This window comes from Falco rusticolus, chromosome 1 (genome assembly GCF_015220075.1).
Source record: "Falco rusticolus isolate bFalRus1 chromosome 1, bFalRus1.pri, whole genome shotgun sequence".
NCBI lineage: Eukaryota > Metazoa > Chordata > Aves > Falconiformes > Falconidae > Falco > Falco rusticolus.
Window position 1 is genome coordinate 74,893,878 of NC_051187.1, and position 26,324 is coordinate 74,920,201.

General features: G+C 35.4%; 1 protein-coding gene across 2 annotated transcripts in view; it reads right to left on the minus strand.

Moving 5' to 3' along the window:
• The window catches only part of STX18 (syntaxin 18), a 70,483-nt gene that overhangs the window by 17,577 nt on the left and 26,582 nt on the right, over positions 1-26,324 (minus strand). For both annotated transcript variants that reach the window (XM_037384902.1, XM_037384911.1), the window contains exons 2-5: positions 16,681-16,748; positions 4,219-4,334; positions 3,045-3,122; positions 2,882-2,948 (exon numbers count right to left, since the gene is read on the minus strand). In XM_037384902.1, the coding sequence (XP_037240799.1) occupies positions 2,882-2,948; positions 3,045-3,122; positions 4,219-4,334; positions 16,681-16,748 (329 nt within the window). The remainder of the gene's footprint in view (positions 1-2,881; positions 2,949-3,044; positions 3,123-4,218; positions 4,335-16,680; positions 16,749-26,324) is intronic.

Genomic DNA, 26,324 nt, shown 5'->3' on the forward strand with positions numbered 1-26,324 from the left:
AATGAGGTGAATCACCTGCTGTACCACCTTCACCACTTCCTCCCCTCTCAAATATAATCAACAGTTAATCTCATTACGATCTGCAATCTTCCCCTGCTGCTTAAAGGAAGGTATTGCATTTTGTGTTCCTTTCCTCCTTTATATTGTGTCTAAATTCTAACGCATAATTAGAAAATTCTGAGAAAAACCAGAATATAATGCGTTAGTCATCACTGAGTGACTATGCTATTTAAACAAGAAAAACAGTAACGGGAAACGTTTCTTAGTTCTAAAAACTCTGCAAGTACTGGGCTTTTGGCAATTTTACAAATAAGAACTCTTCTCTCGCCTACTCCCTCTCAAGTCCTAAATTTGCCTAATAACAAGGGAAAAAACAGACTTATCTGGATGTCCATGCAGTTCAAATAACAGTTCTGATGCTAATAAAACACCAATTCCCCAAATAATAAAAATACCAGCTTGAGTAACTGCATCCATAAGTCACAAAATATTCTAATGGAAAAATAGGTTTACAATTGAAATGAAATATAATTTTGAATATCAATAAATATAAAACCTGAAAATCACAAAAGAAGTACCTTTACAGAAAAAAAACCTGCTTGTGCTTCCATTTCTTACCTTTTCATTCTGGGGAACTAGTTCTACATAATTGGCAGAACTTTTTGATCAAAAAATATGACTAAACACACAAAAGCAGCTTGCATAAGAAAACTGTAACACTCAGGTAATTTGCTGAAGAGCTTAGAATGGTGATCAATATAAAAGGAAACATGATGAAGTATATTTCTATTGCAAACCTTTCAATATTGTCTCATATGCACATATTTTAAGTTGACTGAATCGCAGGAAAGATGATCTGCACTAGGATTAATTTACTTTTAAAGAAATGTATTCCTTTATTGTTTGTTGTCCTTAGTTTGCACAGTATGCTAATGTATTAAGTTTTCAATTAAAAACTAACAAAATGCCTGGGGTGCACTATTTAAAGAATGCCTAGTTCTTTTAAGTGATGGAACATGATCGTATTACCACATAAAGCATCTCCTGAAATCCTTGGGGAAATTACAAATAGCTCGTTGAAGGCATATGAAAAAAGACAATTCTTCTTCAAGTCATCATAAAAATTGGTTTATGCCCCATGATTTATTTAAATTGAATTTTAATCCAAATGACAATTTAGCCATTATATCACATCTGCAATGCATACAGACTCCACCTGGTCAAAATCTGTCTTCTAGTTCTTATGTCTGTAGATAGAGGCAAAGAGGTGGTAGTCCAGTATTCCATAGAAGGACTGCATCTTCTGGGTTATTTTTTAATGCCTCATCGCTCTTTATTTAAGTGGCATTCTAACTTCTGAAATAGCTTTTCATTGCGTCATGTTTAGCATACATCAAATTGAGTCATTTTCTCTGTTTAGTTATCTGGGAAATCTTGAATCTAGGATTTCACATGGAAACAATAATATAAGAGTACAACAAACAGAAGAGCTGGTATTTGTTAAGCCAACTCTGTAACTGCAGGAACCATGCCATCTTTCTTTGAAGTCCTTCAGTGTGAAGAATACTGATAAGGTTATGTATTTTACACATGACAAAATACCACGCAGTTTGTTTCTGTATGCTTTTCCTGAAAAGTTACGAGTTACAAAAATACCAATGCCTCACTTTTCTCTCATTAATTCTTACCAAATTTCAGAACTGGTTTGGGGTATTTTGTTTACCTGGTTTTGGCTTATACTACTATTTATGTCTCAGGAGGATATATCTGAGTGAATCTAATTGTGCTTAATCACGCTGAATCACTCCAAATAAGATGTACTTACGGACTTGTGAAAACATCTCTCTAGTTTCAATGTAAATAGCTGATGGAGCCAAACACCAAACTGATAAAGAAGCATTGTCAAGCCTTGAAAACACATTCAAGAATTTATTTATGGAATTTATTTATGTTCTAGATTTTGTTATTTTTAAAATGTACATAATAGAACTCAAGGTTAGTATTTAGATAATGCAGATTGAGAAGACACGGAAAGCCTTTCAGGTATTAAGTAAATTGCAAATGTGTTCACTCTCCCTATCATTCTTATACCTAGGAGTGTGCAGAAAGAAACTGTAAAAGTATGTTTCTTGATATTTGACAAAAAAACCCAAAACAAAACAAAAAAAAAACCCCAGCCCAAAAAGGCAGCAAGCACATCATCTTTAACTTCTCCTAGATATTTTCACCTCAACATTAGCAGCCTGAATGCATGCCATGATAGGAAGCAGAAACTCTTTTGTTTCAGTTTAAAAGTTACATTCAAGACTTATTTTTTCCGCTTGCCATGAAGACTTGCCATCTCAAGAAGCTGTTATTCACAATATATTCACTTGCTTTAGCAGAAAGACAGTGGCTTAATAAAAATAATCTATCTATATATCTATAAAAAGAATGAGAATGGGAGAGTAAAGCGAACATCCCTTGTGTACCTAAGTAGACAGTATCCTAAATAGCATCCTTGAGACATATTACCAATATGCAGGACTTCATTCTAAGATACTTTATGGAGAATACTACTTAATGGGACACGTAAAAATACTTTGTTGCATTTGTAGAAGTCAAATAGATTTATTAACCCACATTTTACTGATTTGGTGCTTTATTCACTTCCATAAATGAGAAGTACAACACTATATTGGCAAGCTGCCATTTACAGACTTAACGTCACATGCCAGAAGTGTTTAAGAGCCCTGGAATGCATGTGCTGACAGCAGAAGTTGCTTGTCCAACTACAGATTTCTATTAAAACAATCTCTCTAGAATCTAAACATGAATAATAGTTTTGTTGAATGTCCTACAAATGAAAAGCACAGTTAAACTATTTTTTGACACTACTCACAGTCTCTTTTTATCTATCACTCGCTTAACTCGGATGGCTCTTTGTTCAGAATACAGCTTACACACTCCTGTTGAAGATCACAGTAAACAAAATTTCAGGTTAGAAATGCATTTCTTGGAAAATACAATAATTCATTTTTAACTATTTAATAAATACTAAGTACTTTTTAAGTAATCTTCAATGAAGTCCAAGACAGCCGTTCTGTGTTCTTTTACTTGAGCAGACTGGACACCCTTGTGTGCTGAAATAAAAAAGAAAAACAACACAATCTTTTAACTTTTTACTGAATTGCACAGAAGTTTGTGTTTTCAGTTGATATGCAAGCTATATTCAAGAGCCTATTAACTTTTTATATACATTATGTATCCGTATTTATTTTAAACATAGCTATATTTAAATACAGGTTCTGTAAAACGTGTCATTACAACACAAATCACTACAACAACCCAAAAGCTGAAAACAACTGTGTCTTACAATATTTATGTTATTGACTTGTTATACATGCCACTGAGTCATATTACGTCAATTACATTTCTAAACAAGAACAGATGTCAACAAGCTAACATAGGAGAAGAGATCTAGAGATTTATCTTGCTTAAAATATTGAACATTTAACATTTTAAATCCTTCAGTGTGCAGACTATGTGGAAACCTTTGGGATTTATTGTGTGAAGCATCCTTTTAATTCACATATATTAATATTTCTTATTTTGATACTATGTAATTCCCCTGCATGACTGACTTTCAGTTATTCTGAATAATGCTACAACTATGCTTAGATGGCATTTTAAAGCTGATGAACATCTTTATTATATTGAGATACACACACACACAGAGCAAAACAACTTGAAAATGGCAAAACAGAAGTTCTCTCTAAAGTATTGTAAAAGTAGGATCCCACACTCAAGCTGTCCAAAACACTGTTACTTTACCAGAAGTCTGTTAATTAGTTATCTCAAACGTGGAAAGATTATACTTGTAATACCTTTACAGGTGGACAAGCTAGAAAGAGACATGTAGTGAGCTTTGGTTCAGGCCTCTGTGTCACAGTGTTAAATTACTATTGAAATAGTACATATTAAAGACTACCTTTTTAACACTTGCTAATTAGTGTATCTGAACAAATAAATAAAATTCTGTGTTCTGGCTTCTCCTTCTACTAACATTAAAGTACACTACTAATTTGCCAATGGGATTACACAGATGCAAACAAAACACCAATGAGACTCTTTCCAAAACACCCATCTCTTTCCAAAAGCATTTCAGATTCGCCATGCAATATTCAGCATTATATATTAGCCTTTTAAGAAAAGACATTTAAGAGTTGTGCAGTTTACCTTCAGTTCTCAGCTGATGAATGGCATCGGCACACGTCCTCATAAATACCTGAGCATCTTGATCTATCTGATCACGCTCTGTATCTGTCATCCTCACATATTCGGACATAATATGGCTGAGAAACAAGACAAACTGTCACTTAAGAAATCCCCAACATAAAAACCATGAGTACACATCTTAGACCTTCTCATTCACCACCTCCACAGAAACTTTTCAACGTGGATGTTCACACTAGTAGTAAAAAGTACAATAACCATCAATGATTAAAATGCCACTTCTATAAAGCTGAAAGGTTTTAAAAACATTTTTGACAAGTAAAAGATGTAGAAAAAGCAATATATCCTATAATCTCATACATTTTCAAATACTGAGCAGATAAGGAGAAAATACAGCTAGAAAACGTATCATTAGTCTCAATATTCTGTATTTCAATTCTAAAAACACAGAAACAAGTAGGATAAAAGAATAGCTTGAATGTTGAAAGAAGTACAAAATATTGGAACTTATTTCATTTAAATAAGTTTTCATTATCCTAAAATTCTCAGGCTCATGTTTATAGTAGATATACTATGAAAGCTGTGAATCCAAACCAGAGTAAAGAATAATACTGGAAAATAATGCACATATTTAATATCAAGTGAATGGTAAGATTGACTAAAACCTGTTCCTGTTGTTTATTTCTATTTTAGATTATACATTATGTATTTAATAGCTTCTAGATAGGATTGATATATCTTTTTGTTACCAAACTAATAAAAATGGAGGCCTGTCAGTAAAATATCAACACATTGTAGATAACCACCAGAAAAGCATACTATATAAAGGTATTTAACAGTGTTTCCACAGCCACAGATGACAGGATGATAGAATTTTGCTACAGCAGCTTATCCTATGTTTATCTTGAGTTTCCTGATGATACAGTTATCACAGCCTACTATATTTGCTTTTTTAAATAGGAAAGAAAACCTTAACTTACACTCCCATTTTAATTTAGATTTTTATTTGTACGTGAAAATTTCCCCACTTCTTCAAGGTATGTATAACACAACTATATTAATGCAGTAACACAAGCAAAAAGAAGGGATCTTCAATTTGCAAAGCTAGCCTGATAACCTTAGAGATAGATCTCTTACATGCTTCACTGTAATAATGCCAACTCTTCCCTGCAACTGCTACAATCCCTGCCACAGGAATGCCTACAATCAATTCACATCACCCCAACCTCACCATCTCTCATCACATACAAAACCACCAATGCCTTCCTGCATCTGCAACGTACTGTCAGCATGGGTCTCCCAGATCTCCTCCATGTTTGAAGTGTACTCTAACGTCCCCTAGTATTATACCAAAATGTCTTCATTCCCATCCCATGTGACTGGCTGCACATGAAAAAAGCAGCACATGGTTCACATGGCCTGAAAATTACTTTCTGCTTACTGGCCAGCTAGTACACAAGCACAGATTAGCCAGCAAACAGTATGGAAAACTAAGTAGAAGCAATGAAGTAATAGTCTATTGTTTTATTTCCTTCTTTCCAACACTGGCATGCATTTGACATCGAAATATCAGGGCTCCCCCAGCAGTTAAAACTATTCTAGCTCTTATAAAGTTATTTTTTTATAACTTACAGGAAACTTGCAGAAAAGCAGCCATATATGGTGTTTCCATTTATACTGTACTAGCTGAACTGCTCTCCTTTGGTCAGGCCAGACAGCTTCATAAATTTGTGGCAAACACCCTATTACAGCTGTAATCAGTGGTCTTCTAAGCTGTAACTCCAATTTGCACTCTCTGAGAAAGCAGCTTCTGAATGATGAAATATTTGAAATTGTCTCATTTTAGAGACATCTGATGGAGAGGCTTTCCACAGCCTGGTTACGATGATATATTGATAGTTACATATGCAATGTAAGATAAGTCATATTGTTAAATATATTAGGACACTCCTCTCTCCCACTCCCTTGACACAGCTTAAATAGATGGGGCTTTTTTATTATTAGTCTGTGGCATAAACAAGTTCTCAGCATGTGTAAAGCCAGAAAATCCATTCCTACATCCATCTCCACACAGGCCCTGACAGAAAGATTAAGATCATCTGGTATGGGATAATGCGTAACATTGTTCAGCGAGCCCTGCCTAGAGAGTTACTTGAGCATGTTAACACACAGAGATTCAGATGGAAAATGAGGGTGGAGTAACAGTTTCATGATGGCCCCCTGATGAAGCAAAAAAATCTCCACTCTATTTCAGATTACAATAATAAGTTCTGGCTGGGCTGCTACTGAACAGTATAAAGTTCTTGTCTTTATATGTCTATGTTCTTGTACCCTATCCAGCTTTGTGGTATTTGCAGAGTTCTATGCTTTCCATGCACTTTTTAACATTACAGGGCAAAATAAAGATTACAAAATGCAAACAAGAATTTCCTTTTAAATCAGAATTAGAAATACATATACAAAAACTGCCTCAAACATGCTTTATTTTTTACTAACAGTGTAACTAGTAGTAATATAGTGACACACTGAAGATAACTGCAACAACATTGGGAAACAAGTTGCTCAGTTGCTTTTCATAGTTGCCAATACAAAAATATGGTAGATCGAATTCTTAAATAGGAGTTTCACAGCTTCAAAGGTCGCAAAATGCTGCTTAATCCAGTAAACAAGAAATAAAATACTTTTCCTTTTATAACTGCTTACATCTTACATAGTGTTTGGACCAGCACTTCTGAACAAGAGCTGGTCAAGCCACTGGGAGGCAAGGATACTTGAAACCCAGTTTCCTTGGGAAGGCAAGAATGAAGTCATACAATCACATCCCATTATGTCAAAACATGTGGCATTCAACTAGTACTAACAGGATACTGAAGTCCCTGTTGCACTGCCCAGTAAATCTGCACATGGAGATTATAACAAAAAAATTCATGTAATCACCATCCTTTAGCCTTAAAAAAAAAAAAAAAAAAAAAAAAAAAAAGAGCCATTCATCTAAAAAGAACAGGCCAAGGAAAAACAAACACAGAAAAAACTGAACAAAACCCAACTACACAAAAAACCCCAGCTGTGTCCTGTATGTCAGAGATACAAATACCTGCTTGGAAATAGAGCGGCAGTATCACGGCAATGGACTGATACATTACTAAATCAAGAAAGGTCAAACAAACCAGGTTTTTCAGAAGCGGTCAGAAGAATTAGCCAAGACACACACTGGCTAATGCATGCAGATAAAGAAGGGAGAAGGGGGGAAACTGTCCTAATCAATAGGAGAAAGCTTCATGAGAAACTTGGGCTGGAAGGCAACTTGGGTTATTTGTGACTTTTAAGAACATGGATGAAGAGTAAGAAGTAGGCAGACTTCAGTAGTCTAGAAAAATTAGTAGGGTAAATTGCATAGAAAAGGGAAACCTAAAAAGGAACAGAAAATAATTCAGGTGAACTAGTTGTTTTCATATAAAAATTACACTATGATAATTTGCAATTCTGCCCTTGGTGAAAGGGAAGAATAGGCAATACAGTAAGAGATCATCTTAGCTACTTCATGACCTCTAAGCTCATCACTAAGCTGAAACACAAAGAGCAGAATACAGAAAGTGCAAATTAGGTCTGATTGCTACTGACAAATCTAAAGGAACACAGCATGTAGGGGCACAATCAGGAAAGGGTCAAGCGCAGCATGAGACACAACTGGCAAGGGATGTCAATGATAACAAGAGCCTGCTCTGCAAATATTACTATGAGAAACTCCCAAGAATGTGGTGTTGGCTTGTTATTAAGTAAAGAAATAGAATTATACACAGAGTACGAATAAATTCTAGGTGTTTATTGCCTTTTTTCCTCCCCTGCGTTAAGTTTCATCACAAAGATCACTTCTAAGCTGCAGTTACTATTCCCTTTAGCTTACTGCTGCTAAATCATCAGGGCCCAATTTACTACCTCTGCCATTAACAAAAAAAATAAATCATAATTATTTGTTGATATTTTCATCAATAATAACAAGTGTCAGAAGATATATTAATAACAGCATGCTGAGTGAATAGTGTACGAGAAAGAGTGCTAGGCGAACAAGGTTATGGCATGAGTGTACCTCAAGGTGCAGTGCCTCCTGGGGTAATGCTGAAGGTAAACTTGATGAAGTATATATCCCTCCTGTTTGTAAGCCAAAGGTGTGCTCCTGAAGGGAACTAACTGACCTTCAAAAAAGCCCAGGGTGTATGTACATCCCTATAGCATGCAGAAAGAGAAGAGGCCCAGGAATAAAACAAGTAATGCATCAAATAAAAGGTTGCATCCTCACTGCCCAGAACTAGGGGAGAATAAGCAAGTCCTAGGTTGATGGGAAAGGTCAAGTGTAGCAACTATCTTTAAAAAATACGTTTAAAGAGGAAAAAAAAGCAGAGGACTTACAGACCACTCGGCCTAGGAAAATATAGGAACAAATAATCAAACAATTTTTAAGTGCTTAGGAAACAACAAAACCAGTATTATCAGATGTATCAAGAATAAGTCATATGCAGTATAATTTATTTCTGGGATGCAGTTAACAGGTCTTATGGATGGATGAAAAGCTATACCTTCTCTATAGCGTGGCTTTTGTTACCATCTCACATGACATTCTCAGAAGCTACCAGTGAATAAATGCATTAAAAGAAACAAGCACCATACAGATGTGAAACTGAATAGCTGGACTCGGAGTAGTTATATATCAAAACAGAAGGACACACAGAGTTGTGTTCCTGGGAGTTTGTTGTGAATCTGACACTAATAACTTCACTAACAACTCAGACACTAGAATAGAGTATAAACTCACTAAATTTGCAAAGGCATAAAAGCTAAGCAGTTTAAAACTGTATCAAGAGAACTAGACTTCAAATCAAAACAATACTGCCAACTTGGAGAAATGACATGAAGAATTTGAATAAGGCACGGTCAGAGGCTCTTTGCTGCAGCAGGAACAATTATCTGAACCCACAGAGAATGAGGAACAACTGATGAGGGACTAGTTCTCCAGAAAGTCATCTGGGATCATAATTAGGTCATAACCCAAACATAACAACATGTTATTGCATAAAAAGTCATCATTACAATGGGATGCATAAACGCAGTAGCATAATCCATTACAAATTTAAGGTGATCTTTCTGCTATCCTTGGCTTTGGGCAAGGCCTCAGCTGGAGTTTTTGTTTCGTTTCAGCACCTCACTGCAACAAGCAACTGGGACAGTGTCTGAAGGAGAGGAAAAAGTACAATCAAAGGTTGAAGAGAACACCTGTGAGAAACCAAAGATACTGTAATTGTTGATTCTAGAAGAGACTGAGGCATTACCAACGTAAGTTAGTGTAAAAAAAAAAAAAAAATATTCTAGTATAGGGAAACAGGATAAAGATAAGGAAACGGGAAAAAGAAGAGGGATCTCCACTGAAAAAAAATATTTAAAAGCAAGCAAAACACGGTGGGAGAATGACCTAGTCATTCTATTTTCTAATGTGTCAACCATGCTCCTTCCAGCCTATCATTTCTAAGATCCTGTTTTGCTGGCAAAGCACAAGGAACCAGAGCTGATGACGGTGTTACATCAGGTTTTGGAATTAGTAACTCTTTCTGCTGGTGTACAAAATATTTTCTGCTTACTGATTCAATAAAAGATAGCAGATCAAGCAGACAAACTTCATTTGCCTCCAACAACGTATTACAAAAGAGAGAGAAGCAATAAGCTGAAATAAATCAGTTCTAAAAGACTGATATGTACTGTTTTAGCAGAGATGTGCCCAACTTACCACCTGCAGATATTGCCTTACAAATATATACATAAACGCTCACACACACAAGTGTGTAGGTATATGCATGTATGTACATGTATGCATAATCTTAGTTGTAAACACAGCAGACATTTTAAAACTTCTTCCCCTTGGGCATCTAGTATGATTTAAATTATTTTACTTCTTATTTAACAACAAGATTTAAACATGTTTTATTATGTTTTGTGTGTTTTTATTTACTGCCTTTTTCCATCCAAATGCTGTCTGACAAATCCAAGGTAACAACTTGTCTACTCAAATGACAGAACATTCCACAAAATATTTAAACAGATTTTTTTTAAGTCTGTGGAGAAGCTTCAGCTACTAGAACAGGCAGTACAGGCATACCTGAATTCGTATTTTGTTTTGTAAAATATTGCTGAGAAATTCCAGAATGCTACTATGAAGAACTAGTATTTCTAAAAAGTGATATATGAACTTAGTATAATCAAAAAAGAAGAGAAATAATTTGAAAAGAATTCCCTGGAGAACAAGAAAATACTACACACTCCTCCATGAAGAAAGTCCTTACAGACCATCTACATGTTTTACTCTCTTAGTACAACAAAGAAAGCCTTGCTTCTTGTAAAAAAGCAATTAAGTCAAGGCAAGAAAGCATTCCGGCATTGTATGGGACCCGGCAAGACACTTTTTAGAGTCCTTTAATGGCTACTTCTTTTCTTTTATTGGTTAAGCCAAAGGAACACTCCACAAAAGATGGGGCAATCATTCAATGATTTTCTATTAGGTGACAAACATAACTGATTTACTGCTACCTCACATCAGCTTTACTAGGTAGACAAATGCTAGGGCAAGAGGCATAACTACTGGGCATCAACATTCTTTTTTAAGACAGAAAGATAATTTGTTACATTTTTTTCCTAAATATATCATTTGCAATAAACAATATATGAAATGTTTATAAACACTTAACAGCACAGAAGGACCACAGAAACATGTAATGAACACAGAAGCCACCCATCCAGCATTTCCTGGGGAAAAAACATTATTTCTACTCAGAACCAATCTACACTACACTGATGAACTACACAAGTATCTCTGCAGTTGCAAAAGACAATAAATTACATGTCTAATAACCCCAGATGGAAAGGGAAAGGTCTTTCAAAGATTTTCCTTTTAAGTATGAAGTGTTCTGTGGTCAAAATCTAGAATTCTCTCAATTCCTTTCCAATGTCTGCTTAAAGCAGTAGGAATAACTACTGGTCTTCTAAACCTTGAAAGATCCTTCAGAGAAACTAGAGGCTGTGGAGGAATCCCAAGAGGACCATTTTAAATCCCCAAGTGTCAGGGCACTACAGCTAGTTCCTTGAACTTCATTTAACAGAAACGTACAAACTACCTTGGTGGTTCAATAAGCAAAAACATGAAGGAACCAATGATGAAAGGCAAAGGCAGAAGCTGTTCACAGACGAAACAACAGACAATTTACCAAAGACTGAAGATAGGATCTCACACAGTGCAGTGCAGAAAGCAATGCAGGAATGCATTATAGCAAACTGACTAAGAAGAAGAATATATAGAATGTGTAGCAGTCATACACTAAAAATGGGAAGGTAAGTAACAATTCTCATCTGAAAGGAATGATCATAGTCTGCTTAATAAGTAAAAATAAAAAAAGCACCCACATCTTGTTACATCTTCAGGAATCAAGAGTCTTTGCCTTCTTTCCAGGAAGAGTGACCAACTTGTTCTGCTGGAAACAGTTTATGGCCAAAGGCAGACAAAAGAAATAGCCACCTACCCTCACAGGTAAGTATCTACAGAACTGAAAAAAGGAAAAGTACTATCCATTCTTCTTCTATGCCAACATATAAGAAATTATTCCAGTAAAGTCAATAAAGTCTTAGCATATCACTTACGAGAGAAGAATCTGATAGTCAGACTTTATATAGAGTCAGGAACGGGCTTTATATTTTTCTTTTGCCTTTTTTTATTTTTTTAAGGTATTATTCATCACTAACTCACTAAAGTTAGTTAGCCAAATGCAACATTGCTAGGAAAGTCTTTAAAGGTGATAATTTAGCAGGGGTAATTTCCTAATATATTAATGTCTGGTGTTTACCATATTGATTCATCAATTGAAGATTACTTTTGTAATTATCTAGTAAGCTTATCTTCAAGTTCATCAGTTCTAAGAAGTCCTTGGTTATTTTTCTTACACATTGCCTGAAGGACTACACCCCATATATGCTTTCTAAACACCATTATGAAGCTTAATAAGCCTACTTGAACAAGTTGGTAAAGAAGTCCTTGAGATAAACATAAACCAGATATGAACAAATATCCAAATACTGTTTACTGTTGCTGTTTTACAGTATTGTCAGAGCATTTTGCAATAAAAACTAATTCATTTTCAAATGCTCTGAGATGTCCTAAAGCATTTCTTGACTGTTGAGTTTTACTTCTCTCCAAAGATTCTTGGAGAGAGACTGCAGTTAACAACAGCTCAGAGGGCTACTATCAACAGGGACAGTGATGATGCAGGGTCCCATGATTTAGCTACATGTTTCTTATAAAGTACCCTGCCACTGACTGTGTTCACTGATCATAAGTATGACACCCAAAGGCCTTCATTAGGTTTGAAATGTGTATACAAAGCCAGCAAGAATATAATTAAAATTAAGTTGCTTTTCTTTAAGACAAGGCTTTAATGTTAAATAAAAGCAATAATGCGTATAAAGTTAATGGTCCTTCCCTTAGTAGGTGTAACCAATAACAACATGTCTTTGCTAGTCACTCAAGTTTTCATTGTTTATTGCTTTTCCTTAAAATGTGTGTCACAGAGAAAGCCCAAGTTGTCACTATTATTGCCAGTACAACCCCCAATTTTGAAGCCAAATGAAAAGAAACAACCATACATTTGGAAAGAAGTCTGAATAAGGAGCTTCTAGATGTGTCCCTCTAAATCAGTCTTCTAACTGGTTTCGTGTTTCTTTCCATCACAACTCATGCTGTCAGTGGAAGATGATAGCACATCTCTGAAGCTCTCAGAAGTTCTATCCAGAGGAGAGAATCATGGTAGACAGAATAAAACAGGCAAGAAGACAAACCAGAAAAGTTCCTTATCACAGAAAACCGAAAATTGGTGTGAGAAAGCAAATGAATCCTGATAAACAGGACCAAATGAAGGTGCAATGGCCTGTAAGTCAGCAGGCTTAGATTGCTGCATCACTAGTTTCATATGTTTTGCCATTCACATATTTTAGAGCTGACAGTCAAATCAAGAAGAAAGAAGGTAAATAAGCAATTACTAATTCTTGAGCTTTTTGGACTCAATTTAGGTATTTCGGTCAAATATTTAAAGTTTGATAAAATGGGTCAGGGCCTTTGTTCCAATTAACTCTTCCTCTAGTTGTCGTTACTCATTGCTAAAAATCTTCCTCTAAAAATGAATTAAAGACATACCCTCTGTAGCAGGGTATTTTATGCATGCTAAAAATAAAAATTCTATTATTAAAGAATTTATAGTCTGCAAAAGTAAGGTCAAAGAAGCAATCAAGAGCCTGTATGTAGCACACTATGAAGAAGTTTTAAAAGGCATACAATAATTCAACTTGATAACTCAAAAGCTGAGTCTTACCAACACATGGTGCTATAGTTAGAAAAACAAATAGCAGGATTAACAAAATACAGAGCAGTCAAATTTAATGAACAAAATTAAACGTCCTACATAAATTCTAGTACAGCCTTTTTGTATTAAATTGTTTAAAAAATTTCCCCATAGCTTAACTATTGAAAAGTTATTAAAACTGCTGTCTTCAATGAGTGAGGCATTTGCTAAGGCTGTAAGACTGACAACATAGATGCTATGATCCTCTTTGCACCCACAAAGTAGGCCAGTAAAAGCAATCTAGTATGGAATTTGACAGTACTATCTATTTTAAATTTAACAACAGGATCATCTGCAGTCACATGAGAGATCTGGAGTATTATTTTACTGTTTAATAAAAGAAATTTATATTTTTTTTCCTCTCCTTTGTTAATAACTGAGGTGTAGGGTGGTGAAAAATCACCGAGATTACCATGGTAAGTGCTTAAAATAGACTTTACAAAAAGAACATTAAAAACTGTCAGAAACCAAAATAGTTTGGACAAATTTTTACTCCACTTATCACTTCAATTTTATGCACACAAATAGTACCCAAAATTTAACCGCTACTGACTATTTGCTCTTACTGAAATTATTTGCAGTTTCTCAGCCTGTGCAGTCCCCTGAAGTTTTCACACAGCGAACACAGTTATTTCAGTATTAAATTGGTGGCTCCACCTAGTGGTGTTCATGACCTATTCCAACAGGAACTGAAAAGCAGAGCTAGGCCCAACACGTAGGTGTAACACTGCTCCTGCTCGGAAAAGCAGCTCCTCGTACACCTTCCACACAGAATTGACATCGACACCCTCGAGCTTCATTTTCACTGGCACTGACTGTGAATAGCTCTCACGGCCTTACATGCCAAAATCTTTTGATTTTGTTGTTTCATTTTTGAAACAAAATGTTGCTTTTAAAATCTCAAGGAGACAAAAAAAAGGTGCCAGAAGTCTTCTGACAACTTACTTCGGGACGCATTTTGACATCACTGATTAGACAGTACTGCTAGTACTGTGACAGACCCTTCCAGGCCTAGAAGTTGTTTCTCAGAAAGGCTGTTCCTCCAATATTGACCGAGCCTAAGGAAGAGCAGATGGCTCATCTGTTCCTATTGTCTTCTCCTGGGTGGATATCTGTCTGGATAACACTCCTGTTTGGTATCTCTGAGGCCTTTTGCAGAAAGGCATTAAATTGACTTGGGACTCAGCGTCTTCAACCAAGATGACTTTAGACTGCATTTTCTCTACCTTGGTCATAGCAACTGCTTAGCTTTAGGCAGGGCTGTGGCAGAATTGGAATGCAGACAGGGAGGACTCACCCCATGCAGTCCTGCAGTTATGTTGAGGGACTGCAGAAATACAACACAGGAAATCGTGAGGTTTCAGAAGATCCTTTAAAAGGGAAAGCTTACCTGCACAGTTTCATTTGAATATACCTCACTCGCCTAGCCCCTCAAAAAAAGTGGGTTGTGTGCTTCTCAGATGAGTGTGAGAAAAAGACATTTAATTGTTGCCACTGTGATCCACCTTTATCACATCAAGAACAACTTGCTGACATGCTCTTTAAAGTGGATGCTTTGCATCTTTATAAAGATTGTATCCCAGTTCTTTAATGCATACCAGTTGGGTTTCAGTCTCTATTGTACACACTGTGCATTCTTCCAATTTTTCACCTGGTTGGAATTTTAAAAGTTTTGGTTTTGAACCACCAATCTCAAAATAAAATGGCATCCCAAAACCCTGGAGAACATCTCTTTCCCTATGCATAACCAGGGTGGCAGATCAACCTGTTTCAAATGACAGTGTGACGAAGGCCAGGCAGTTTTGGGGAGCACATTTCCCCACACAAATATACTTCCCTGAAAGACAGCACTCACTATGTACATTATTTTGCACTGTTCATTTATCTTAGATATACCTATAGACTGAGAAGGAAGAAAAGGAATGATTAGTTAGATGTTGTGGGGTCTGCACTGTGCAGACAGGATATCTATTTTTTTCAAATAAATATTTATAGCAGTCGTTAAGTGTGTCACAAAACCATTCCTACAATATGAAATAAACTGGAACTGTTAAACTTCTGTTTACAACAGCAAAGTTAGTTAAATGGTTAATTAGCTAAAAAGTTAGTTTCCTATGAAGTATTTTCTACTTCTGGAATTAAATACTGTGCAACCTCTAATACGACTACTAAGTTTGCACGTAACAAGAGCTTCATTAAAAAGCAAGTTTTCCATTTCTCAAATGGTATGATTGTTTGTACTCAGTCCACCAAAATACAAGTTGCAGTAACATTTAGATCTTAGAATAACTCTAATAATTTGTTAAGAAAGTTAAATCTGCAGATCATAAGATACTCTTATTTTTCCTTTCAAACACCAACCTGTAAACTTGTTTTAATCTTCTAAAAATCCTACTACTAAAGCTATCCGCAAGTAAGCAGATACAGCAGTTTTGAATGTTTCTTAATGGCTGAAGAAAATCAAAACTTTCTCCATACAATAACAGCTACCAGGACTGAAGCCTACAGTTTCTGTCACAGAAAAGCAAGTCCTGTGCTGCTGTCCCCTGGCAACATGTTCTCAAAGGTGTCCTTCACACTTTTCATGTCTGCAGTTCACACTCCAGAACCTGAAGTTTGCATCATTCTCCTCTAGGACCTACTGATGCTACTGACTGTATACTTACTGTTAACAGGTAGGTTTTATGTCACAGAGTGAAAGGGAAAACCTGGATCATTGAAACTATTATCCTGCTGTCTCAGGAACCAGTTCAGACACCTACTCTGCAGGTCCTTAAAAGGTGCTGGACTCAAGACTGCCAGGTTGTTTTGTTTCAGAACGCACACCTAAGAGCCAGAAATCTTCAAATTCTGAGTCTCCTTTTGTGTAGGACCATTTTCTTGTGACAGCACTATTCTTCATCTTAAGTAGCTTACAGTAAGCCAATTAATAAGCAATCTATGTTTTATTATTAGTCATTATACCTATAAAATTTTAATCAGTTCACTTTCTAAATCTGAAAATAAATAAATCTATTTAAACACAATGCACACTTACCTGTAAGCATTAATGTAGTCCTTTCTGTGTTGCAGAAGAAAATCTTTCAGCTTTCCAATATGAGAAATCTAAAAGAATAGAAATCATAATTAAACTTCAGTCTGATAACTGATTACTTTTAAGTTTAAAGTTCAGTATTACACACTTGAAACATGAATTTGTAAAATTATTTATTCTGTAATTAGAATTATAAAATTTGCTCTTTTGTATTACAATTTTCACTTCTTGCAAGCAGTCAATACATAAAAATAAGCTAAAAAGATCTGCTGTATGAAGGTACAATTCAGACAAAAGTAGTAAAAATACATCTTCTATCCAAAAAGCATAAACTAAACACTAAATATAACTACAATATCAAACATTAAAAATATTAAACATGATAATAACAACACAAAACATTATCTAAACTGGAAATCCAGAACCTAATGTACACTTTAGAAAATTAATTCATTTTAGAAGATCATGCAAGAAAGTTTAAAACATTTTACTGAAACAAATACTCAAGTTCAGTTATCAGAACTTGTAGAGCAAGATGCTATCCCTCTCTTTTCTATTTTTGCCATAACAGAATGATCAGTTTGTGCCCAAACTAAAGTAGTACCTCTATCATCTGATAATCATTAGTAAGTTTTGCCACAGCATACATCCCTACCAAATTTCTATTTCTAGATTTCTACTTCACATTACATACATTTTACTATAAATCCACTTGACTTTCCTTATGAAAAGTCTTTACAAAGATCCTTTGAAAAAGATGAAAAAACTCCTGAAAATCTGAAAGAACTTTTGCAAACGTTAGTCTGATCTAAAAGATCTGATGTAGCATAAGACGCTGCTTATTTCAGAGACTAGAAGAACTGCAGAAATCTAGTTTAACTGGCCACAGAAATGAGATGATTACCAATATGACTTCCTTAGCAGGTCTTGAAGGAGACATGATGGGAGGGAGGAGGAAGGGGGAGAATTATGTACATTACTGGTATATATTTTCAAGGGGGAGGGAGGGAGAACCTTTCTAAAGCATATTGTGAAGTATTGATTAATAATTCAGTGTAAAAATGCATGCATGGAATTTTACAAAACAACAGTTGTTTTAGTTTACAAATACAGCAAATGGTTTACTCCATGTATCTGGGAAAAAGCATCAGAAGCTGTTCAAGTCTTAAAATCCTATTTTCATGCAAATGTTCCTTGTAATTAAACAAACAAAAAAACCACAGAGAAAGAACACAGAATACTTTGGATAAATAGAAGATTAATTCCCCCAATTATTTTTTTCAAAAGATCAGCATCTCTTAGAAAAAAATAAGAGGGAAGGGGAAAAAAACGTACTTAGTAAGACTGCAGTGATCTGTACAACTGAAAATAAGTGTTTCCTTGTGCAAATAAATTTCCTTATTGTTATTTGCTCTTTCATTTTACTACAATTCATTGTACTGGATAAGAATTTTCCCAGTTTTCATGTTTCAAGTTTTCCATGTGATTAACAGCAAGGGAAATTTCATCCCATTCATAGCAAACAGAGTTCTGTTAGTACCACCAATATATACCAAGTTTCCTAAAGTACGTTAGCACCATCATATGCAGTAAGAAGGGAAACACTGAAATCTCTACAGGATCAATGAGGCACAAAGGGTAAGCTAAACTATTCTACAGATGTTCCTTCTCATGACCACTGGAACTTATTTTTTGTATAGTGATCTCTTTCTCAGCTCAGATTGGGTATGTCATGAGATTTGCTGAATAGGTAAATCAAGCTTGACTATGAAAGCAAAACATTTAAAACAGTCATACAGTGTTTCAGTAGAACAATAACACTTAATAAGCAGAAAGAAAGTACTACAGAGGACAAAGAGTAGCAATGTAAAATAAGAAACTCATTTGAAAACATCTACATTAATTTGTCAACAAACACTAAACTAGAAAATAGATTAGCAAAATTTTATAAGTAATAAATCTTAATATTACTGCAATAGCTACAATTTAGGAGTGATTAACAAGCAGAAAGAATCAGAATGACAAGCAAGAACACTGTCTTACAGTAATTAATTCATCTAGTCACAAAGAGCATTCTATTTAGGCTAAAATTGTCATCATGTATTTGAATTGCAGTGACCCCACTTTGCCTCTCCTTCATTTGTAAAGCTATGTTCATGAATTTAGAATGACACCATTATGCCCATACTCGCATCAAGCTCTTAGTTCCCAAGATTTGCATCAGAAGTGAGACTTCTTGTCCTACTTTCCCCTCAAATTCTAACAGCATCTTCTGCAATCCTGCACTACTGCTATTTCTCTTTTGCCTTTTCTTACCATGTACTACTGGCATATCTTCAAATTCAATTTGTCATTACCATATCAACAAAATTAAACATTTTTTTTAATTAGGTCTCAATAGCATTAAAAAGAATGTGAATTTTATTTTTAAAATATTTTTTTTTGGTACAATGCTTAAGCTTCTGCAGACACGAGATATCCCTGATCATACAAATATAAATCTCGAAGATATCTCTAGGGTCATCAACCTGCTATTATTCTGAGGTTATCAGAGGCACACCACATACTCTGCAAAGTTATTATGTTCCAGCCTAAAGGCAATAAAGCATCTCCCTATTCCAAATGCATGGTTTTATTATAATCCTACTGCTCTTATTATGAGTAAGAACCATCAAATTGCCAGGTTTACTGATTAACAACTTTTAGCCATCTGTTCTTGCTTCAAAGTAGTTCTTTCCCTTTACAGCTCTGCTTCCCTGCATGTGTTTCAGTTTTCCATCAATAACCCTATCTCTCTCTAACTTCTGTAGCCCCAAAAAAATGACCCCAAGCTTTTAGTTTCTTCTCACAAGATAGTTCTGAAGTTGCCTAACCCATAACTTTGCAGTTGCTCCAGTTTACATCCATCCTTTTCCAATGCAGATGACTAGAAGGGTATTCGCTGGTGCTAGTTACTTTGTAACTCAGCTGGAAATATCTTTTCTTCCACCATTTTCATTGGTTAGTTTCAAGCTTACTCTTTGGTTTGGTTCTAAATACCCATTCTTCTGCTTAATTTCTTTATTCTCTCCACAACTTCCAGACCCCAGAGTCATTCAGCACTTGCTGTAACGTATCATGCTCCTCCTTCTGCCTCTCAGTATCCCCTCATCAGTAAATTTTACCAATCCATCTTACCCTGGAATTAATTTGAAAACTCATCTTGTTTAGTATTGTGCTTATTTTGGGGAATGCAAAAAGTAATTTCACTATTAAGCAATCTTCAGCCCAACACTTTTTTCAACACAGAAACATTGCTGATGTCACTATTAGTTTCCCTCTGCTGACTTAATTATAGTCAATACATTTGCTTCCCTCTGATCAAATGGTACCATCTTCAATTCAATGCATTTTCATTAAAAACAGCTGCCTTCAGAACCTGAGCTTTCCCAAATCTGCTGTGTCTGAACTCAACCCACAGACTATCTGAAAATCACAATATGACTGCATTACAGTTCTAAGACTTTGTACAAATTTCCAATTCCAAGCTCTGGTTCCCAGTATGTACCTTGCTTTTACCCTGCTGGTCCATGACTTTTTGCTTATTAATTTAGCCTGGAGACCATGCCTAAACTATTCCTAATCTACACTCCAGCTGCATGACAAAACCACTTTTTTGCTAATCCTCTTTTTATTTACATAGCTAAAGCATATTTTAACGTTGGGGATTTTTAATACCATTAGTTAACTTGTGAATTTTCCCAAACCTGACTTTATCTATACAAAGCCTTCCCTTCTGCAACAGTTTTATTGGTCAGTCAGTTTCTCTCTCCCCACTGCTTTTTACTGCCTCTGAGCTAATTTTTTTGTATCTTTTCTAATTAGTCTTTCAAGCAGACCTAGAATAACTTTAAAACCTACTTGCATTTCAGCATATCTATTTGTTCCACTCCGTTTACCCATCCATCAAACTGCAACTTCCTATTTACTGTATATGCCTGTTTTCAAAACAATTATACTACCAGTTGAGACAGTTGTCAAAAGGATAGATGAGAGCAATTTGAAGATGAAGCACAAACACATCTGAGTATTGGCCTCTTGTCATGGTCCCCATTCTCCTGCCTCTGGAAATCAGCTTTCTTCTCTGAAAGTCTGGAGTTGAGAAATAAGCCTCTCTTTCAACCCTGAAATGATGAAATTCTTTCCCTTTTTTTTTTTTTTTTTTTTTTTTTCCCCCTGATGGGATAAGAAGGCTTAGAGAAATGCCCTTCGCAGTTACAACACTCTTGCACTACATTTAGTCTTAATGTACCTTATGGGGAAGAACACTACTGAATTTCCTGATATAACTGACATGTTTATGAGAATCATGGGAAAAAAAATAACCTTCCTCCCAATATTGCCAACATATGTTATATCATTATACTAATGGCATGTTCTCAAGCTTCTGCTCACTACCAGAATACAGAAAGTTACATTCTTTCTGATGATGAAAACTACTTAGGAAACTCCAGGCTCTTCCTCTTCTCTTCCCTTTCCCACTGGCACTCCCTTGAGGGTCAATGCCACACACCAGAACACTGAAATGACTTTTTTATTTTTCACATTACTCTTCTGGAAATAGGGGTTAATAATGCTTAAGAACAAATATAAAAATCAGTTGCTTTCATTTCAGCTCCACAAATACCTGTATCAGCACAAGAGAGAGCAGAAGCTGGATAGCACCAGTAGGGAACTTCCTATAAGATGCGTCTGCCATGAAAGGAGGTATATTTAGTTACAACTTAAGAAACTTGACATGATAACCTCCTAAGCTCAGGTAATGAAGCTAGAGACTCCAGATGTTATTTTAAAATTGCCAAGTGTAGCTCTGATCATGAAAAAGCAATTTATTCTCTTAAGTGAAGCTGCAGCAGTTTTCCACTGGGTGGCAACAAAAGTGTCAGCATCACACAAGTAAAAAACTATGAATTCACATAAAAGGCTGTAATCTAAGTTTTTTTGAGTTACTTTAGGTTCCAGTTTGCACTTCACGAAGTTTCTTCAATGTAGACTACCTCTTTAATGCATGTATTTGGGTTTTTTTGCCACTGTAGATTTTTTTAAACAACTCTTATTAAAACATAAAAGCAAATATTGCATATAATGCAGGTCCAACATAAAAGGAAGCTGTGAATGGCTGCCATCTGCTACCACAGGTGGCATGCACAGCTCTATTTATACTTGGGGCCTTCACTAGAAATGGTAGATGTTCCTCTATTTAAAAATTTTTCTTAGGATTTTGGAGCAGGCTATATTTTTAAATAAGAAGAGAAACAGGAAAGCATTCCCTCCAAAGCAGCACCTTCAAAAGATGCATATACTTCTGAATGAAGACACTACGTTTTCTTCAGTATCTTAGCAATACATACAGCATTTCTCTCCACTCCCAACAAAGAATTGATCACTCATGAAACAGTAGGTTCCAATTTGCATACGTTTAACCCACTGCAAGAAGCAGCAGCATTGTTTACGATTAAAACGATTGGAGTAGGTTCCCGTGACATATTGTAGAGAGAACTCCACAGTGCTGAATAATCATTTTCATTGAACAAATGTAGCATTTTACCAAGTTTACTCTTCTACCCGAACAATAAGTATACTACCTTATAAAATTGACTGTTACACTTTGCACTACATAGTCACTCTCAATTTTTAGAAAATGTACTTTAAAGGACACTTTAAAAATACTTAAAACCAAAACATCACAGAAAGGCTCTTGCAAAAGTTTTAAGAGACATGGCATTTACTGTTGATTCGGCAGCACTGACAAGCACGGCTGATGGAAGTGTCTTATTACCCATAAAATTAAAAAAAAAGAAAAAAGTTTTACATTTGATTTTTCAGTATGTCCAAAAAGCCTCATCTACAAGTATCTTCCCTAAATAGATTCCATCTACATATACACAAAGATAACTACATTCTACAACCCCCTCTGCAAACAGCAGAAAGTTTAAGATTGTTATAATATTAATATCTAGACACCTAGCATATTTTTGATTCCAAACAGGCAACCCAAACATTTCCACTGCCTATTTCAGAAGAAATTAAGAATTTCACTAAGACATTAGGTGATGTACAGGGACTGCATGTTTCTGACCAAAAAAATACGGTCTCAATACTATGAGGAGGTACAGTAATTGGTGTAAGGACATAAACTTGTTATTATTACAAAAAAAAGTTTCCAATGTCTAAACTATTTAAAAAAAAATAAAAGAGGAAATTTTCCACAGTTAATGCATGTAATGAAGGCAAGCGTTTTGAGAAATCTGAAAGAAAACTCAAACAATAAATACTATAAACAAAACCTTGATTTATATTAAATAAATTTTAAAACCAAGAGCTTGGGCTCTTACCCGAACTATTACAGTTTGGAAACACTAGTTAGAAAAGTTTTGATGCAGAAATAGCTCCTATGGACAGGTTTCCCACTACAAACTACCTTTGATTACATAAGATTATGAACTTTTAAAAACACAACGCATGAAAGGCCAGGTCCCACACAGCTCCCTTCTAGGTTATATTTTAAACACTGTCAGCCCATTGAATTTGCGCAGACTCCTGCAGGATGTTGCCTAAGAACAGACAAGGTTTTGGTCTTTAAAATACTCTTACCCAGATTCTACAATTCAGAAACTGGAACCTTCTGAAGACAAAATTTTATAATTCTCCAATACAGTGATGAGCAACAAAGATCAAACCAACTAAGTTAAACCAAAGATTAAATTCAGAGCTGGAGCTTCGGCTCTGAATTTAACAGTGTGAAAAGTGTTATTTAGAAGGGTGTGGATGGTGACTTCTTAGTAGGCCATGAGGTGGTGCTGTCCTACCAGAATTCATTGCAGAGGCGCTGTGGCTGCCTCCAAACGTCAACTGTCCAGTTTTCAGCTGATTTGTCTCTTGAGGGCATACATTTGGTTTAGGTTTCCCCAGCAAACGTGAAAGTTTCTAAAATAGGTCACACAGATCAATTGCTCTTGTAATCTGAGACCCAAAGGAGCAAATAATATCTAAACCGTGGCGTGGGGGTGGCCTGACACTGGAAGCGGGTAGCAGGAGTCCAGGAGACAGCCAGCCTGGCTACCTCTAATCTCAGGAAAATTGTGACTTTGTTCAGTTTCTGCTTTACATCAGCATGTATGTTACAGCAGCAGCAACGGGCAAGGAAGCATTTTAATTGCAATTTATTAGTAGTCTTGCATTCAGAGCAAAGGAATTAATATAACTAAGAATGGAGGTGTTGTATTAATAAAATGGGAGAATTTAAAAATTGATTCAATTGAATTAAAAGCCATGAAAATTAAGACTGAGGCATTTTGACTCTTCAGGATAAAGATAGTTCAAAACTTGCAAAAGATTTTAAAAATAAAATGTGTAATATTATCTGTATTTTTCTAATTTAAAAAAATGATATTTTTTTCTAAAACCAAAGTAAAATTTTAAGGAATCACTGCAAAAATTTGCATTAGCCATTATGGGATATTGGAAGATAAACCTGTTTGCAGAATACCACTGGCAGTATTTGGTGATCATTAGGAAACCAATTAAGAAACCTCTAAACTTCATTAAGAAGCAAAAGTGATTTCCTAACTGGTCTGGAGCAGAAAATGTTTCCTGTTACTTAATATCAAACTGGCAGAAAGGAAACAGTAAAAAAAATCACTGTCTTGCACCATAAAGAAAAAAATAATTTGCCTTTAAATTAAATACTTTTTGGGTTTTAATTAGCATATATTTGTAAATACTACCAATGGCTTAAAAACTGTGTCTCATTGATTTTTGCTACTGTCAGTTCACATTGGAAATAGCCTCTAAAGTGCACTTTAGATCTGCACTTGGTTGTTTTCATTTTTTATTCACTGTTTATTACACTAAGTGGAAAATTTGGTTGTAAATAACTCACTATCAGCCTAAAAGCTTCACATTTCATCTTACCATGCTTTCCTTAAAAATAATCCACAGCTGGTATAAGATTTGGTCAACTGCATGATGAAGAGATTATTTTTGGAATTTTGTGACACAATCTGATAGAAGTAAAGCAAATGTAAAACCTAAGAGCTCGAAAGCTCCAGTTCCCCACTGACCACAGTGAAGACTGAAACTACTCAGTAATATCACTGGATGAAGGTTTACTGGGGTGTTATTTGGGTGTGGGGTTGTTGTATTTTTTAAAAATGTGTATGGTACTGATAACAAACTCCAACTGTACAGAAAAATTACTCTGAAGCTATGTAAGGGGTTTTTTTTAAGATTGAAATCATCCTAAAGCATATTGTATATTCTTAAAATCATTTTAATGCTTTGTATTTCAAGCATTTATAAATATTTTTTTTTAAAAATCTGTCTTTACAGGACATTTACTTATAAACACTGAATTTCAATTCTGAACCAGAAAACTGCAATACACGTAGAATTTAAGATGAAGGTATTTGCGTTAATTTTGTCACTATTTTCTTAGATCTTGGGGGAACACACTGGTTTGATACCTGCACATACAGAAGCACAGCTAAATACTCTGAAAATAGTATGTGGAGTCAACAACAACATGAAGTGACCCCCAGAAAAAATTAACAGTAGGCTTTCTACAATGTAATGTCACGCTAAATGTTTTTAGTAACCAGTCTTCATTTATTCTCTGTGGCAACAAATACTTTGAACAAAAAAAAAAAAGCAAGCAACATCTGATTTTAATAAAACTTACTATTTCCCTTTTTCTTGTTTATTGTCCAACTCTAATCATAACTTTCTTTAACGTTTATACTTTCACACAGTCATCCAAAACCTCACTGTCTAAAGTACAAAACCCACAACAATTGTGGGGAATGTTTTGGTTGAGAGATAAAAGTAAATTGGCCAAAATACATATTTGCAGTAATTGGCCTTTACTATTGCTGTTCAAAACGCTCCATTTACAGCCTTTTGGTGACTGCATTCAACCTTGCTTGTGTCTTTCTGTAAGACGTATTTTGTTTGTCCCTCATTCTCATAGTCTGAACTCATTTAGCACTATGTTTTCTTGACTCATAGATGCTTTACAGTATAGATTTCCAGTCTCATTTAACAGATATACAGTAACAAAAGGTTACTTTATCTGACCATCAGTATGAAATTCAGAATCCAAGTGTTTGCAGTGCAATTCAGAGAGAGTTACGTGTGCTTTACTCTGGGACTACATCGAATCTGCTTCAGCAGAAGCCATCACGGGGCACCAGCTGTGCTGACGAGCTTTCTGCTGAAGCCGCAGCCGGCCTGGACGCGGCAGTCCCTCATTCCTCTGCCAAGCCTTTCTCATTCAGAGTTCTACGTTTCAGTGTATTTATACTAATACACCTATACATGATGCAGCATGAACTGGCACAGCACTGTCTCAAAATCCTAATGCTCTGTCAAATATGATTCATGGGGACAAGCATCATTCTGCTTCCGTGTCTATTTTTTCTGGACTTTCGTCATTGGTGTAACAGTGTTCTTAGCGCAAAAATCGTGCCATTATCTTTCAACACCTTCATTTGAATTATGTAGATGAAACATTACTTTAGTGGTTGCTCTAGCATTTACGCCAAATAAGTTTCTCCTTCACTAAAACACTAAACTGGACCAAGAAAACACCCAGCTGAAAATGAGAAATT